General features: G+C 39.4%; 2 protein-coding genes across 7 annotated transcripts in view; both read left to right on the forward strand.

Moving 5' to 3' along the window:
* The window catches only part of LOC116330676 (myelin-associated glycoprotein-like), a 44,611-nt gene extending 38,378 nt beyond the window's left edge, over positions 1-6,233 (forward strand). For 2 of the 6 annotated variants that reach the window (XM_039619411.1, XM_039619412.1), the window contains exon 9: positions 5,689-6,233. In XM_039619411.1, the coding sequence (XP_039475345.1) occupies positions 5,689-5,815 (127 nt within the window). In that variant the 3' untranslated portion in view covers positions 5,816-6,233. Of the gene's footprint in view, positions 1-688; positions 1,061-5,688 lie in introns of those variants that run through there. The other 4 variants (XM_039619415.1, XM_039619413.1, XM_039619414.1 and 1 more) reach the window with 3 other exon arrangements.
* The window catches only part of LOC120442609 (sialic acid-binding Ig-like lectin 12), a 119,456-nt gene that overhangs the window by 24,673 nt on the left and 77,124 nt on the right, over positions 1-17,659 (forward strand). The gene's annotated exons all lie outside the window — the stretch shown is intronic.

Raw genomic sequence — 17,659 nt, forward strand, 5'->3', positions numbered from 1 at the left:
AAAAGTCATTGTGAAACCTAGCTCCACCCATCATGTGATTTCCTGAGGTCAGATGTCCCGAAACCCTGGCTGATTGTGACCCACACCCGTTTTCACACATTGGCTCATGTGATTAGGTAGGGGGGACACTCCCACGGGGTTTAAATCTGGGACTCTCCACCATTTGACCCTAGAACTGAAGAAGCTTCTCGGATGAGAGGTGAAACATCTTCAAGAAACTTAAAGAAGTCCAGACGCTTTTCTTTCCAAGCTCCTTAGACTACGATGACCTGGATGACTGAGAACCTTCACAGACATTGTTTACAGTCCTGATTTTATCATATTTTTTAAAATTATAAAAATTAAATACAAGTAAAAGAGTCTGATGAAAAGAGTCGAATTAGGTTTGCAGGAGTCCTCTTCGCAGTGGTTGATTTCACTTCCCCCTCATTTTACAAAGTCTTAGAAACTGATGTAGAGTTAGAGACACTCTACATCTTCTTCTCTACATTTTCTTCTTAGTTGTTTTTCACTTTTTGAAAGTTCCTTGTGTCTCATGCTTTGTTTTTCCTCACATCTTTGAAGGCTCCGACTGGATCAAAGGACAGAAACAGAATAGTCCTGTTCCCGTCTGTTTCTGTATCTTGTTCCTTTGCTTGAATTTAAAATCGTACAAATATACTTCAAACCTGTATTTTCTTTTTTTCAGGCAATGAAATGAAATCAAGAAGGGGACCAAATTCAAATGGTTACATTCTTCTTTCCATTTGCATATCAGCTTCAGGAAAACATGTTAGAAAAATGTTTTAAAAAACACAAAAATGTAATATAAAATGCTATAAAAAATGAAGAGATGAATAGCTTTTTCTTCAACAGATAGCTTCTACCCTTTTTTATTAACTAGTATGATCCTTTCTCTTTGTATTTATGCTTGAAAGGATGCGCTATCATGTGATAGATGATTTATGCCAGAAATGTTAACTGAGCATGTAGCAATGTAAGCCCACCACTTCCTGTTTTCTAAACAGATGTATCAATACTGTAAGCCTATTTCTGAAGAATAAATCTTCATTTGTCTTGAGACTGAATTCATTGCTTGAACGATAAAGACCTTCAGTATTCAGTAAAATTTTAATTTAATTTACTCTCTTAATTTACTCTCCTGGATCAAAGTACTTCATACAACATGACTTGCACACCCATTCACACCCATTCGCGCAAGCACCTTCTTCTAAGCGCTTTCTGTCTAGCATTCACGCACATTCATACTCCATTTCATTAATGAATATAATTAAGGGGAAAATTATGGAAAATGTTGGGAAACAAAGACACTCTAAAGTTAAAGATGGATTTTAATTCTAATTGTAGAGCTATTTAAAGCTTTTAAAGAGAATCAAAATGTGATCTGTCATATTTTAAGATGAACAGTAATAACTAATTTTAATGTGGAGATTTTGATCAGCACAGGAGATTGAAAAGAAGATACTCAATTGTGAAGAGGGAAGGGTTACTGAAAACAGGCCCTGTGATGCCACTACAGCACAAGACAGAGACAATTGTTTGTCTCACTATAAGTCTGTTAGTGTCAACTTGTGTGGAGGAAGTGAGATTACTATAAAAATCTGATGTATTTAAAGATTGTCTGTAGTCTTAACAGAGTCGTGAGTAATGGAAAACTAACTACTTGAAACACAAACCTTAAACTGTTTAGACTGTAGTTACTTCATTATTGGTTGATCGGTGTTACCTGTATACAGACCCTCTGCAGAATGCTCGTGATAAAACCTGCTCATGCTTTATATTCTGAGTGATGGCATTACTTGAGTTTTGTTAAAACTTTTCTAAAAAATTGATAATCATGGTAGTTTATAAACACTTATAATGTTTATAAAAATTTGTATTTACTTTGATGAAAAGTTGATTCTGTTCATCTGAATGCAGCGTTTTCAGTTGGAGAAACATTTCATCACTCATCCAAGTAGGGATGGGTATCGTTTAGGTTTTATCTGATACTGGTGCCAAATCGGTACTTTTGAAACGGTGCCGGTGCTTAAACGGTGCTCAAACCGGTGCTTAAAGAATGGAGAACACAAACTTCGTCCAAAAACCTCTCATGTTTTTATTTTTAGCAGTCTCTTTTTTTTCTGCAAAATGATAAGAACCGTAACAACATATAAACATCATCTGTGCAAAGATTTATGTTTTTAAAGTGAAACAGTGAAAAATTACAGCGCTGTCAATACATGAATATCCAGACGTTGTACAAAAATGTCCAATTCTTGCACACAATTGGACACTATGCCAATTGATATTTTTAGGTATTTAAGAGCAGTCATTAATTAATTTTATTAACATGCCTAAAAATGCTTTTTTTTTTAAAATGCGTTTTTGAAGAATTAACCATACATTTACATGGTAATGGGCCTTTTCTGCCATGGAGGGCTTCATTGGCCTCTGGCCGTTTCTTTTGGTCAATTTGCATGATTGACACCTCTTTTTAATTGTTTGAGCCAATAGAGTCACAGTAACGATGCCACGTTCACGTTACGTCAACCAATCAGACATTGTAATGCCAAAACCCACGTGGGCCCAAATTTACTGCATGTGACGTCTGTCCAGTCACGTGTCTATAGGTGGGTCTAAAATGGAGGTTGTTGACGGAAAACGACTCTGATGCCGCTAGGTAGGCGTGGTAACTGCTGATAATCACATGGCTACCGGCTACCGGCGAAAATAACGGAGGAAATCTGGACGGGAAGCCAATTTCTGTCTTAGCGCATTTGCGCCGTTGTGTGTTTTTGTGGTCTTCTTTTGCGGCTCATTCAGTGAATTTTGGTCAGAGTGTGGTGAAACTTGGTGTTTGGAATTGGTGATAGCTCTGGAAGATAATCAGCCTGTCTTTAGCCGGTTACATGAAGTCTGGAGAATTTCTGGTTCGCCTTGTTTGTTTAGCGGACTTGTGCGCATTTACATAACTGCTCGTTTAATCATGGCTTATTTTCGTTGAGTTTGGTGGTTGTAGAAATGGTTTATATGACATTTTAGCTGAGATTCAGAGGTTTCTGTGGATACCACACATGTCTGGACTTATATTTCTCACCCCGTGTTATAACCAATTAGACGTGATCTCCTCCTTTTTGCTCGCGGTACCGGGGGTGTGGGGCTTAAAGCACTTGTTGCAGGCTGCTGAGTTTGCATCTTTTGCTGTGATGTACAGCCAGACTTTTGACCGCTTCGCCTTGGGTGTTTTTAATCTGTAGCTCTGCTCGAAAAGAACGTACGTACCTGGGCCCGCCTACTATCCTTGTAAAGGTAAAATGATTGGCTAGAATCCAAAGTGTATGACATCTCAAGAAAAAAAAAAAGCACCTAAATAAAGCACCGAAATGTGCGCTGCTTTTCGGTCTGGTTACTACCGTTTATGTCAGATGGCACCGGAAACCGGTACCCATCCCTACATCCAAGTGACTTCAGTCTCAGCTGGCTACAGGTTTCCCCAACCTTATAAACGGTACATTTGCATAATGACTGAAACTAGGGATCAGTTCTTTGATCATTAATAGGCAAATTGGCATGTCCATTGATCAATGACCATTAAGGTGCCCTGAAGGTGTAAATAGACTGTGGAGTCCTGGCCTGACAAGTAAGAGCTTCTGTGTTGTGCCATCCACTTATCCAGAAGCTGTTTGGTGTGTATAAATCATGACAATCCTCCTGGCACTTAACAGCACACACTACATTACTCTGTTTGTGTCAGGGGACCAGATCCTTGGGGTGGACCAATTTATGTTTTGGGGATTGAAAGGCACAGAGAACAGGTCTTTAGAGAAAATGCATCTCAGCTCTTCCGATACTCCTGACACATACAGGATCACTAAGAGTTTTGGCTAAGGCAGCAGTTATCCTTCTTGTCTCCTGGATCACCTGGAGCTTTCTTTAGGTGCCTTTCCAGCTTTGACAAAAGTCCAGGTGGGATAACCGCATATGATGGTTTTCTGCTTCCCCAGTCGCTGTATCTGTGGAGATGGTTTTCAGTCTGTGTTGTAGCATCCTGATAACACCCAGCTTGTAGTTTACTGGATGATGAGAGCTAAAACCTTAAATACCTTCATTGGTTTACAGTACACATTCTCCATTGCTGATGGAAATCTCAAAGAAAGCTAGAAGAAGGCTAGCCTGGCATTTTTCATATCCTCCCAGGTGAACTCAATGTGTTTGTCCACCAAGTTAATGTGATCAGTGAATTGTGATACAGTGGTAGCTTAAATTACAAGTGTCCCAACTATTGACTTTGTCAAGATATGACCAATCTCCCAGACATTTTTTTTGCTTTGAGAGCTAAAATTTAGGTTGCGAGCCAGCTTTGGCTAACCCATCACTAGCTGGGGCAGCGAACGCCACAGTGAATGCAATAATTAGCTGGAGCTAATAAGTAGGGTTTTGCTCCAGTCTGTTTCTGGAGCAAAACCCAGAAACAGACTTTCTATAGTTTAAGGTGTTTATTTCCAGAAACAGTGGTTACACAGGACATAGCTGCAATGAGAGGATTTTGTCCAGCGACACAGGGAGATCACTGTCACTTACTGGAATGTGTTTGCAGGAGACTGAGAGCCTACTTACTTGAGGGTGGTAGCAAGGAAACACTGGAGGGAGCCACTGAGTTAGTCTCTGTAAGAAAAGTGAGCAACTGAAGGGTGGACAGATAGATGTGTTGAATAAGTCTTTGAAAGAGAATATCCGGAGAAGGGAAGCCAGCTAGTAGGCAACAGGCAAGACCAATGGATGCACAGGAACAGCACAGGGGATTGCAAATGTATGCACTGGGATAATATGAGAAGACACTAGCGCTACAAAAGAACCTGATAACCACACTGGAGTGGAGAAAATGAGAAATCTTAGCGATAACAGGAGTCTCAAACTGCAGTCCTCGAGGGCCGGTGTTCTGAGACTTTTCCATGTGTCCTTGTTGCAACAGACCTGAATACAATTAGTAGGTCATTAGCAAGTGTATAGAACTTGACTGCATGCTGAAGTGCCAACCCCTAACCCTACTCAAGTAAATTTAAGTAAATGTAGGTGTTTAGAAAAATGTACTTCTGAAAGTACTTTTATTGTACCATGTTCATTCACTCATGAGCTGCTTTAACATGAATCAGCAGTAGTCCTTTATTGATACCTGTGCTAATATATGCTAAACTATCTGTTTACACACTGAAAACATGGCTGTGGTATGCTGTCAGTAAATGCCGTCGGTGTTTACTGATAGCAAACTGTGGTATGGAGATGACTGATTATAATATTTCTAGTGATACTCGAAAGGTCTCATCAAGTCCTGATTTAATTCGATTTATGCTGTTATCAGTGTTTGCAATGATAGCATGGCTGTGGTGTCATATCAATGTATGCTCTCGGTGTTTGCTGATATCAAACTGTGGTATGAGGACCACTGTTGGTAATCTTTGTAGTGATACTCAGAAGGTCTATCTTCTAAAGTCCTTTTTTTTTTTTTCTTTTTTTTTAAGACCTGGTTTAATTCTGGTATAGAACCAGTTGAATATTTGTATATAATCCCTGCAGCTGTCAGACTCTCTAACAGGGGTCACCAGCCTTTTTTAAAACTGAGAGCTAGATAAAATTGTGAACAGTTTGGTTCATCTTTAGTTATATGATAATAACAATTCTATCTTGATATGCTATGTCTTATCACAGGTTAATTTTCAAAAAAGGCCTGGGTCGTGTAGCAGCCAACAACTCCTCCAGAGAGGCTGTCCTGGTGAAGAAGTTCATGGCCCACTTCTCGGCGGAGGGAGCAGCATCTTGGCAGCCAAAAGACTAGCCCATTTGAAGTCCCAGCAACTTCCCCACAATGGCTCTGAGCCACCCACAAACCTCTAAAGAGCGTTCCTGCCTTTTTAAAAATTTTCTTAATAAATGGAGCTTGCCTCCAAAAGAAAATAACCTCTCTTTATTCTCTTAAATAATTGGTCTTCACTATGTTCCTATATATTAGTATATTTTGTCATTAGTATAATATGAAATGCTTTGTTTTATTCTTTGCTTCGAGCCCTGTGTACAGGAGCTGCATGCTAAAAGATCTTTTGTTAAAAGGGTTGGCGTAATAAGCATATGCTTCAGCCAATACCTTTTCATTAGCCTTGTCTCGTGCTTTCTTGCTTTGTGGTAATCTTTATTCTGTATTCACTGAGATATTTGAATCAAATCAAATCAAATGAAATAAATTCTACATATGTCAAGTTGTGTGCCAATATTTGCTGTGTAGTGGAACTGAGACATTAGTCATTACAAAAAATTATTTCAAATAATATTAAAATTCTCAAACAGAATAACATTAAACATAAATATATAAAATATAACTATTTACAGAGAGACACGAATAAAAAGGACCCAGCTTAAAGTGGAAGAGCCTCAGGGAGAAGGAGGAGAAAAATAAGAACATTGTTTCTGCCCTGGAGAGCCTGCTGCCTCATCAGAAAACTACTGATTTCTAGGGTCCAATGTTTCCAAAGTTAACACAGCTGTGCTGTTTTCAAAAACTAATTTATAAATTTGAAATTTGACAAATTCTCTCGTCTGAGGCGGCATGCTCTCCAGAGCAGGAACAAGGCTGAGGAGGAGATGCTCCGTTGGAGACTAGCGTGGCCTCTTCAGAGACTCCAGGATGGCCAGCTCCACTGCCGATGGACCATCCTGAGACCTGTCCCTCGTCCACCTCGGAGCTGTCCTCCTCTGTGGGCCTGTAAAACACAGCACAAAACAACGCAAAGAAATGAGAAGGCTGCAACTAGATTTTCATTTTCAACATTGAGAAAAACAGGATATAATCAGATTGGTTGTAGATATTTAGTAAAGGTAATCGCAAGGGATTTCAAGCGAGTAAAAAGCTATCAGTGCTTGCTGTACATCTGTTGCTACAATTACATACCTGTGGGTGCAGCAGAGGGAGCTGAGGGACCAGGGACTGGGGAGCCAGAAGAAGCAACAGGGGATGGCTCTGCTGCAGAATCAGTTGGCTCTGTCAAGACCATATTGAATGTTAACAGGTTGAAAACAATAGTCATAGGGAAAGTATATACAGTGGTCCCTCATTTATTGCAGCAGGGGTTATCAGAATAACTAGCCCCTCACCACGCACTTTATACACTTTGTGTCACACACATGAGCATTACTCAAAGTTCTCACAAGTTGATTCTCAAAGTGCAAACCTTGTAGATTTTAAAACGTAAAAGTATTAATATGCCGTGTTTTTTCTTCGTCTGCGCGCCACTTTTGTGTGCCTTTTTCCCTCGGTGCAGGTGTGTATTTCCGAACGAGGGTCATAGTTATGGGTGTTTTGTGCTGTTTTTTCTATTGGACGTGATGGTTATCAAAACCAAACATGATAAATTTGGCAAGAGCAGGAGACACGACACGGAGGAAATTTGTCAATCAGGCTGCAGAATGCAGTGCACATTGTTGAAAGTTGTACTGTGCAATAAAAAATTCTGCGAAAAAGCGAGGCAGTGACGGATGAACAGCGGGACCACTGTATACTGTTTATAAATTAACAATAACATATATTCCTATATGACAACATGCATAGCAGTAGGCGGGCTTGCTAGCTTTAGCGCGGCTTTCCCGAGTCAGTCAAAAAATTCAAAAGAGAAATGAATGAACTTACCAGGTTGCCCGAGCTCTTTGCATATCTTCCTCCAAGCTAGGTCCTTTTTATTCCTGTCTCGGTACAGAAAGGACCTGGTGTCATACAGCTCCGCGTGGTTTGCAACCGCGTTTATTAGCCTTTCCTCCATATTGAATGAAGAATGAAGGGCTTTGGCTGGACCTGCCCCTTTGAACTAGGTCAGATCCACATCACTAGGCTCCTGATTGGTTGTTGCGGCGCGAATTGACGCTGGAGTTCAGATTTTTCCAACTCGAGCGGTAGACAACGATACGTGCGAATGCACAAAATGCACCACACAAACTGACGCGCGTGTCAAACGCGTCAGTCGCACTACTTGGATATGAAACCTGACACTCTGGTCGCGTCTATCGCGTTCAGTGTGAACACACCGTAACAGCTTTTCCCATCCAGCGTGTCAAATAGCTGACAAGGTTGCACCAGTGTACTGTGATGTTTCACCAACATGTGCCAGATGCTGTTCCTGCCATCCATGTGGACATCACCAGAGACAGCCCCTGCCAGAACAGAAACTAAGACTGTAAAAATCTGTGCCTGTTTTTTTGATGCGTTCTATTTATTAATGATTATTAGGAGCAAACTATGACTTTTTGCATTCTGTCTTTTTTTTTTTAATCTTTACTAGCCACTCTCTAATTCACACTCAAACAGCAAGTAAGAAACCAAACTTCTTGGAAATTGTTGATTCTGTGACTTTATAAAGTCCTTAAGTAATCCAGGTAAAGGTTAACTTCAATTCCTGATTTATTCTGTAATCTCTGGTCATATCGTATTCCCCTCAGTTTATTTGCTGCCATTGTCCCTCCTTTGTAATTGATTGTAATTCAATGTTTATACTCAGCTGCTGCCTTTGACTCAGTATTTTGAATTTTTTATGGACTTATCATAAATTGTCTTGAAATTCAGAAATTATTTATGTTCTCGTTCCTGAGTATGTTATGTTTGAGTGCCTCTGAGTTTGATAGTTATAGCTCTTGATTTCTTGTTATATGTTGGTTCTTCTTTTTGTGTCCAGTCTGTCCTTGGGTCCGTTCTTCGTACCTCGCTTACTACATCCAAGATCAAATCATCGCGCTAACTTTGAGCTCGCTAATCCGGTTCTCCGAACACACCTGTTGTTGACGATTAGTATAGCTGGATGAAGTAATCTGAGATCACTGGGTGGCTTAAAAGGGGCTACGCATAGATAGTAGAAACATTGATCGGCAACCCTGTGATTGGTCGGCGAAGATGTCGAAGGAGCGCGCTCAGTATTTGACGGCAGCAGAGCAAGAACTCTTTATTGAGGGATATCAGGAGTTTCAGAGTTTAATCAAAACGCAGGGGAACACTGCAAAGGCTGCAAAAGCAAGGAGAGAGGGCTGGCAGAATGTCGCTGACAAATGTCAGGAATAGAAATATTGTCCTGCTATTAGTTGCTGCTATTTTTATAATCATCATTAACATTTCAGTGTTAATAGTGATGTTGCTTTCCTAGATGCATTCAGATGTTCAAACATATTGGTATTATATTAGCCTTTATTACAGGTCCAAAGAAGAACCATTTTAAATGGTTGAGTTGAATCTATAATTTAAATGTTATTAATGCTTTTATGATCTCTGTGTAGAGGGCAGAGACAGGAAAATACTCTCTGTGCTAAAATGAGACAGGAAACTAAACGCGCTCTGCAGAGCATGTTTTGCAGAAGCGAAAACCGAAAGCAGAAAGAGCCAAAGAGTTAGTATGCATTTATCTTTGATTTAAGCTTTTAGTAGAGGCTTTTGATCAAAACATTAATTCAGTAGAGTACACATATATAGTCTTGGTTCGGACAGACACGTAACCACACGCACACTTAGTTAGAGGAATCACTGATAGGGGAAAGTTCAGTTTAAGGTCAACTAAGGTTCAGAAAAGCAGATGCAAACTCTGCACGCACAGACAGACAAATAGTGAGAGGTCATGACACGCACGCAGTACACAGCAGGCACGCTACCGCACGTACGCACAGACACACATACACACACACACACTGTTAGGGGTGTAGGTGAAGGTTGACTGATGAAGCAGTAGATGCACGATGCGAGAGCTGAGCTGGCTTACGGAAACCACCGGGAGAAGATGGAAGCCAGTGTACTTTTAATTGTGCCTTGAGTTGTCAAATAGAACATTTGTGGTTTTGAAGCTGATGTATGTGATGACGCAATGAGGGGGCGTCACTAAATATACTCTGATGCATATAAAACTGTATTTTGATGTTAGGAGGATGAGATTGTGGGGCTGTCTGCTTACGGAGTCCGCTCATTCTCCCACGCGCGTGTCATTTCATTAAAATCATCGTCTTTACCCTTTGGACCAGTGTGGTTACTTGCATTCCTCCTGTGTTTCCTTCCCTATATTTTTGAACCTTAACATTTGGGGGCTTCGTCCGAGGGGAAGTGAGACAGGACTTAGAAAGGTCCGAGGCGTCAGGCGCTCAGGCATTGGTCAGTGGTCAAAGTGAGTGACAAGTCGGCATATAACAAAAAGGTAGGCACCACCTGTTGATCTTATGAACCAAAGTGTGTCAAATTGGGCTGTGTAAATTGAAAGTCTACTCACTGAAACTACTGGTAGATGTCTGCTTTGATTTTGGTGAAAAGTTGAAGGTTGAAGTAATGATAATGATAAGGAAGTATAAGTGACAGTACTGAGTAATGAGAATAAAGGAATGAAAAGAGAATTAAAGCAGTTGGACTGCGAAGTGAACTTTAGAAGGATAGGAATTTGGTCATTTTGTGGGTTCAAGTCCCGTTGGTCATTTTGTCTCACGATGTGATGGTCATTTTTGTGGGTTCAAGTCCCCTATGTCCACAACGGGAGATCTGCCTCAATCTTATCCGGCTCCGGGTGTAGATTGTTGTTTCAAATTATTGTAAATTTTTCTAGGACGACAGCGGCGTCTGTTAAGAAGCGCATTTTCTCCTTGGTAACGCTATGCTAAGACAGGACGCTGATCTTAGACCTACTAGGACAGTAGGGATAGTACCGTCGACAGCGGGGGAGAGGTTGGGAAACTCCGAAATTGCTAGGGGTTCAAGTCCCCTATTCTTGCGCTTATTGGGTATGCTGGCAAATTATGTTAGGTTTAGAAATCTGGACAGGACAGTCTGGGACCGCCCTGGTGAATTGAGCACAAAAAGTCTGGGACTGATCGGTTGGAGCCGTTATGTTCTATTATCGAAATTACATAGGAGTTGAAAAGGCCTAAAAATCTGTGCAGTTGTAATTAATAAGACGTCTGTAATATAAAATATGAGATCTATGAGTAAGATCAGTCTCTGTGTCAGTCATGCACAGCCGGATGTGCACTGATTGTGTGTGTAAATGCAAATGAGCAGCAGTGACGCGCAGAGAGGGTGGTTTCAGTTCTCGAGAGGACTGAGCGCTTTGCTAAATGCCTGTATATAAGAGGTTGGTTTTGCTTATTATGAGAGTGTAAATACAGTTTGAAATATTAGTGTGGATGCATAGTAAATGACTGAATTTTGATAGATGTATATTTCGTGAGCCATAAATGTTGGTGTGGTTTATTTTCCAGTTATGTGTGTGTGGGGAGAAGCTGCGAGACGATGAGAGGTTTCAGTTTTTCTTTTCTTTTTCTTTTGACTTGCTCTTTCTGATCATGGAAGGCATGTCCAAAATACTCGTATGAAAGCGTATTTTGTGTGATTTTAACTGTGTGAAGGCTGTCAGTATTTGATTTGAGTGACTCTGCATGATTTGTCTGAGTGAGTGGAAAATGGAAGTTTGAGAGAGAGAAGGCAGTGTGTGTGAGACGAGTCATGGCGTCTGAAAGAGGTTAGAATATTTAAAAGTGTGTGTAAGAGGAAGGTGTGTGTGACTGATGATGTCAGGGGAGCACCCAGAGAAATAGACAGAGTTAAATTCTAAGAAGATGAAGCGAATGCATGTTTTAAGAAAAAGTAATAAAGTAATAAAATTATATTAATTACAGGTTTTAGAAAAGAGACAGACTGAGAGAAATAAATACAGGAACTAACAATTACATTAATGAATTGAAAACGACGTACACAAACTGTTACATGTGAAATTATTGTTGAAAGTTTAAGAAAGAAAGCAGTTTACACTCCTTTAATTTCCAGAACCAGTGTGTCCCCTAGATCTGATAACACTCTTGCCCAGTTGGCCCCTGTAGTAGGCGGGCATGGAAGGCTGGACAGCCCATGACGGGTAAGATCCCACCTCGAAACCCTGGGACAACCTAAGGCAAGGCGCAGTCACGATTGCTCGAACCTAAGTCCCGGAGTGACCTTGGAGTCACTGGAGGAGACGGGATTTAACAGGTAAGGCCACTGGGCACAGACGAAGGGGAAATGTCATTAATAAGGACCAGTGATGAACCAGAGAGAGAAAATACACCCTGTCAAAGGAGTTTGAAACACTGCAAAAGAAACATTTACAAGATCACAAAGATCGTAAAGAAACATTTATAAAAACCACACATACAAACAGAAAATGCACTAACCTTACAGAGATAAGCTCATGAAGATTAATGAACAGATAATGATTTAAAACTTGGCTAAGAACACAAACGTATGTAATTAAATCAGCCTGCTGATTTCATGAGGGTTAAAATGGTGTGAATGTTGAAGAAAATACACTTAAAACACACTTGGATAAAATAGAGTTGTTGTGGAATAACTCAAACGAAGCTGTATGACAAGGGAGTGAGTTATGGAAAAAAACAAAACAAAACAAAAGAGAAGTGATTACTTAGGAGTGCTCTTGCACTGAGTTATCAAAGTAAGTGATTAGTATAGAAAGAAAATGAAAATGATTCAATAATGTGATAAGGTTTAAACATGTATTCCTCTTGTTAAGTTGGCTGTTGAGCTGTGGGTTTATGCAAATTAGCTGGAGTGAGTGAGTGACAAAGACACTTCCTGTGTGCGTGTGTGTCGGAGGCTTTCAGTTCAAGAGAGATCGGGGCTGTTGAAGAGTATTGGGAGAAATATATAATGGTAAAGTATCAGGATATTTGATTACGGTGGTCAGGTCTGTTCAGAGGGGCAGATTTGGACAGGAAATTTATAATTTAAGGATGATATGTGGTTGAAGTTGGTTTTATCTTGTGCTGAATGAACACATGGTAAAGTGAGGAAGGGTGACATGGTGCAAACAGTCTTTGATCTTTTGACGAGGTTTTCGTGTGTTGAACGGGTGAAATTTAAGATTGTTTCAGATTTTTGAGGCTGTTGTTTTATTTCCAGAGAGGGTGTTTGATTAGACATGGATATGTCTGAGAGGGGCCCCAAAAATTTTTTTGTAGTAGTGCACTCAGGAAAAAACCTGTCAGGTGATTTTGTTTTGTACTTTGATGAGCTAATAATCAGCTCTCTTTTCATTTTGTTCTAAGCAGGCCTGGAAGAGAGTGAACCGACGGGCGCTGACAAAATTACCAAGTACGAAAATCAGGTGGGCTTTACAGAATTATAATTGATTACAATCAGAGACTGATTGGCGGCAAGTCTCTGTCTAAAAATGGATTGTATCGATTCAATCCAGTCAAAAGTATAGAGAACTATTTTCCTAAACAGGAAAACGAAATAAAACGAATGATTGAGCTCATTTTGCTGATGTGGAGCATCTGATGACGTGCGCAGAAGGCTGCAGATCAGCAAAAAAAAAAAAAAAAAAAAAAATATCATGTGTGAATGCATGGGAGTGAATGCGAGTGGTTGGACCAAGGGGGGAAATAAATAAAAGGTTGACAAACAGGACAAGTGGGAGACTTAAATCTGGGGATGCTGATTTTGGGATATTGATGTTTGTTTTGAGAAAATTATTTACTGGGGTTGGATTATGTTATTACACTATAGAATGCTAAATGCTAAAAGGGGAAACATTGTTTGATGAGATTCAAGTTACCATTAACTGAGGTAACTCAGGATTAATAACTGTTTTGTTTAAGGTTATTTTTGTCATGACACAGACTAGATCATAAAGGGAGAGTTGAGTATGAAATGTAAGGCACAGGTTTTGTTTCCAGGAAGTTCCAAGGATCCAGACTTTCCATGGAGCAACGATTTTGAGGAGATTTGACATGATGATTAAATTGATTTTGTTCTTTAAACACAGGTTTTCAGGGCTGGAGCAAAACACCGGAGAGGAGAATTGCTGAGCTGTTCTGAGAAATGAAATGACTAACCTTTTTTCCTTTTGATTTGTTAAGCTTGGGTGAAGCATGTTGAGTTTTTTGCCACATGAGATGTGTCAAAAAAAAGAGAGGGATTTAAGATTTAATTTGTTTAATTTGAAAGGGGTTTTACTAGGATTTTATAATGATTGGGGTTGTTTGATAATCTAGATATAGTAAAACTGAGGACTTGTTAAAAGAAAGGATTAAAGTGAACTGAATTAGGTTTAGAAGATAAATTGCTGGTGTTAATAAGAAGTTGTACACCAAACTTAAAGGGGAAATTGTGGGAATAAAGGATATGCTTTGGGGGAAAATAGTGAACATTTTATGAGTAGAAAATGTGGGATTTCTTTTTGATTTTTAGGATAAGTTGTAACAGTGACATAATGCTAGAATGTTGTTATAATGTAGGGTAGAGGAGAGCTTTTTATGAGGATGTTAAGAGTGGTACGGACTCGAATGAATAATATTGGAGATTATATATGTAGAAATGATTTTTCATACACATTGCATTTTTGTGCCTTTGACGGAGTTGTGGCTCAGAGAGTCGTCTCTTGAGGGTCATAAACTTTTGGTTAACGTTATGATTAGCCAATCTACTGTGAGAATGACCTGAGTTATTGAAGGATTGCACACGCTTACAGACATATAGAGTTCATTAAGACCTGACAGTATTGATTCCAGGCAAAAGGCCTGAAACCCATTTAGCATTTAACTGAATAGGAGTTTCGTTTGTAACTAAATTGGGTAACATGTAAAATATGGAGATAACACATGCAGTTCTAAATTAGTCCTCTTATATAAAATGCAGTTGCAGGATAACAAATACTTGTTGAAGGGATCAAGTTTTTGCTTTAAACCAGGTCCAAGGGGGGAAAAGCTTATGTATTTTGGTTAAAACTGATAAAATATAATGACTGATAAAATATAATTAGAATGTACCATTACATTAAAAGCAGCAAAATGAAATAAAATGATATATTCAAACAGGTTATCACCCAGGAAATGGGAGTTCAAAATACAGTTAGAGTTCAGCTTTTAGCTATGATGAAGTTTATCTAGGAGCAATTAACTATGTGCTTACACTGAGTGATTAAAGTGATTGTTTTTCTTTGATCCTTTTAGTAGAATAAGCCCTTATAATGATTTTATGATGATTTTGCTTGTGATAGGTGACTTTAGATGAGAGGCACTTGCAGCAGCAGGGACAGTTTTGTGCACAGGATGTTGATGATCAGATAAGGAAAAACAGGAAACGTATGTCAGCAGTGCTGTAAGACTGTTAGAAAGCTGTAGATTGAGATGAGTGATGTTTAAGATTATATAGGAATAAAAGTCAAAAAACCAAATACAAAATTAGGTTCATGTTTTGAGTAATATTAGCTGGAATCAGGTTTGAATAAAGTAGGGAGAAAGTGTTTTCTATCCTTTACAGGAGGAGATTTCCACGAGAGAGGGACCAAGGACGAACCTGACTTTATCCATGGAGTGTTCTTAGGGGGAGCTGGCATTTCTAGAGAGGGTCAGAGTAATGTTATAAGTGTATGGTGACCCTTTTTAAGGGTCACCAAGAGAGGGAGTGTCAGGAATAGAAATATTGTCCTGCTATTAGTTGCTGCTATTTTTATAATCATCATTAACATTTCAGTGTTAATAGTGATGTTGCTTTCCTAGATGCATTCAGATGTTCAAACATATTGGTATTATATTAGCCTTTATTACAGGTCCAAAGAAGAACCATTTTAAATGGTTGAGTTGAATCTATAATTTAAATGTTATTAATGCTTTTATGATCTCTGTGTAGAGGGCAGAGACAGGAAAATACTCTCTGTGCTAAAATGAGACAGGAAACGAAACGCGTCTGCAGAGCATGTTTTGCAGAAGCGAAACCGAAAGCAGAAAGAGCCAAAGAGTTAGTATGCATTTATCTTTGATTTAAGCTTTTAGTAGAGGCTTTTGATCAAAACATTAATTCAGTAGAGTACACATATATAGTCTTGGTTCGGACAGACACGTAACCACACGCACACTTAGTTAGAGGAATCACTGATAGGGGAAAGTTCAGTTTAAGGTCAACTAAGGTTCAGAAAAGCAGATGCAAACTCTGCACGCACAGACAGACAAATAGTGAGAGGTCATGACACGTACGCAGTACACAGCAGGCACGCGCCCTCGCACGTGTACGCACAGACACACATACACACACACACACTGTTAGGGTGTAGGTGAAGGTTGACTGATGAAGCAGTAGATGCACGATGCGAGAGCTGAGCTGGCTTACGGGAAACCACCGGGGAGAAGATGGAAGCCAGTGTACTTTTAATTGTGCCTTGAGTTGTCAAATAGAACATTTGTGGTTTTGAAGCTGATGTATGTGATGACGCAATGAGGGGGCGTCACTAAATATACTCTGATGCATATAAAACTGTATTTTGATGTTAGGAGGATGAGATTGTGGGGCTGTCTGCTTACGGAGTCCGCTCATTCTCCCACGCGTGTCATTTCATTAAAATCATCGTCTTTACCCTTTGGACCAGTGTGGTTACTTGCATTCCTCCTGTGTTTCCTTCCCTATATTTTTGAACCTTAACACAAATTAAACTCGTAAGTGATCCATGATATTACATTATATCATGTGATATTATATTATACCACATTATATTATATTACATCATATCCTCTTCCACATTAGAGCCACAACAGGACCCACTAGAACATGGGAAAAAGTAAAAGTGAAATATAAGAATATTCCACAGAATGGTAATATTTATCACTTATATTGCTTTTACTCTCTTGAAAAGAGACCCTGAAATAATCTGTTTGTTTGTTTATAACAGCAACCAAGAAAAGGGCAGAGCAAATAAAGACAGGTGGTGGTCCTGCACCCCCTCATCACAGCCCTTTTTGTACAGTGACATTTATTGACATTGTGGGGTTTTTTGTATGTAGTTTGACATAACACTCCATCACTTTTACCTGTTCCCATGCAAGGGGTGACTGAAGCATGCACAGTAAGTTGGGAAATATATATATATATATATATATATATATATATATATATATATATATATATATATATATATATATATATATATATCGAGAGAGAGAGAGACAGAGAGTTTGTTAAGTAAATAATACCCTCACGGGAGAATCGATATCTCTCTATGAGCACACTGTCGCGCTGAGCTAAAGGATCCTGTCTATCCCGCAATATACGCTAAATTCTGTAAACTCTCCTTATCAATCTTGCACCTTCCTTGCTCGCGTACAAACGGACAGGACATGGCTGCGACAGACTTCCCAAATCCACCTTCGCTTTTATAGCCGTGGTCTCTCATCTTGATTGCACGAAGTAATTTACTATTACTACTCTAAAATATGAATTACATCTGACATGATCTACTACATGTAATAGAATGATTAATAGTACATTTCCCTTTTTTTCGGAAATGACCTGTATGTATCTGTATGAAATCAATAAAAGAATCAAATGCTGCATTATCTTTAGTTACATTGATAATATTTATTTATGGCAAAACAGTGGAGAAATATCGCTCTTACTTTCATATAACTGCAGCGGACATACCTGAGTGGCCGCGATCTAATCCTGTTTACATAAAGTAAACCTGCTCCCGAGCAGGTTTACGCTTACGGATCTGTTGCTATGACAGCAAGTCCCAGATGAGCTTCGGAGAACCGAACGATCCAAGATCACGCGAAATCGTCAACATTCAAATCCGGCTAACTTACTTAGCGAGGTACGAAGAACGGGCCCCAGATCTCTCCTTAGTTTGCAATA

This window comes from Oreochromis aureus, linkage group 11, assembly GCF_013358895.1.
Source record: "Oreochromis aureus strain Israel breed Guangdong linkage group 11, ZZ_aureus, whole genome shotgun sequence".
Classification (NCBI taxonomy): domain Eukaryota; kingdom Metazoa; phylum Chordata; class Actinopteri; order Cichliformes; family Cichlidae; genus Oreochromis; species Oreochromis aureus.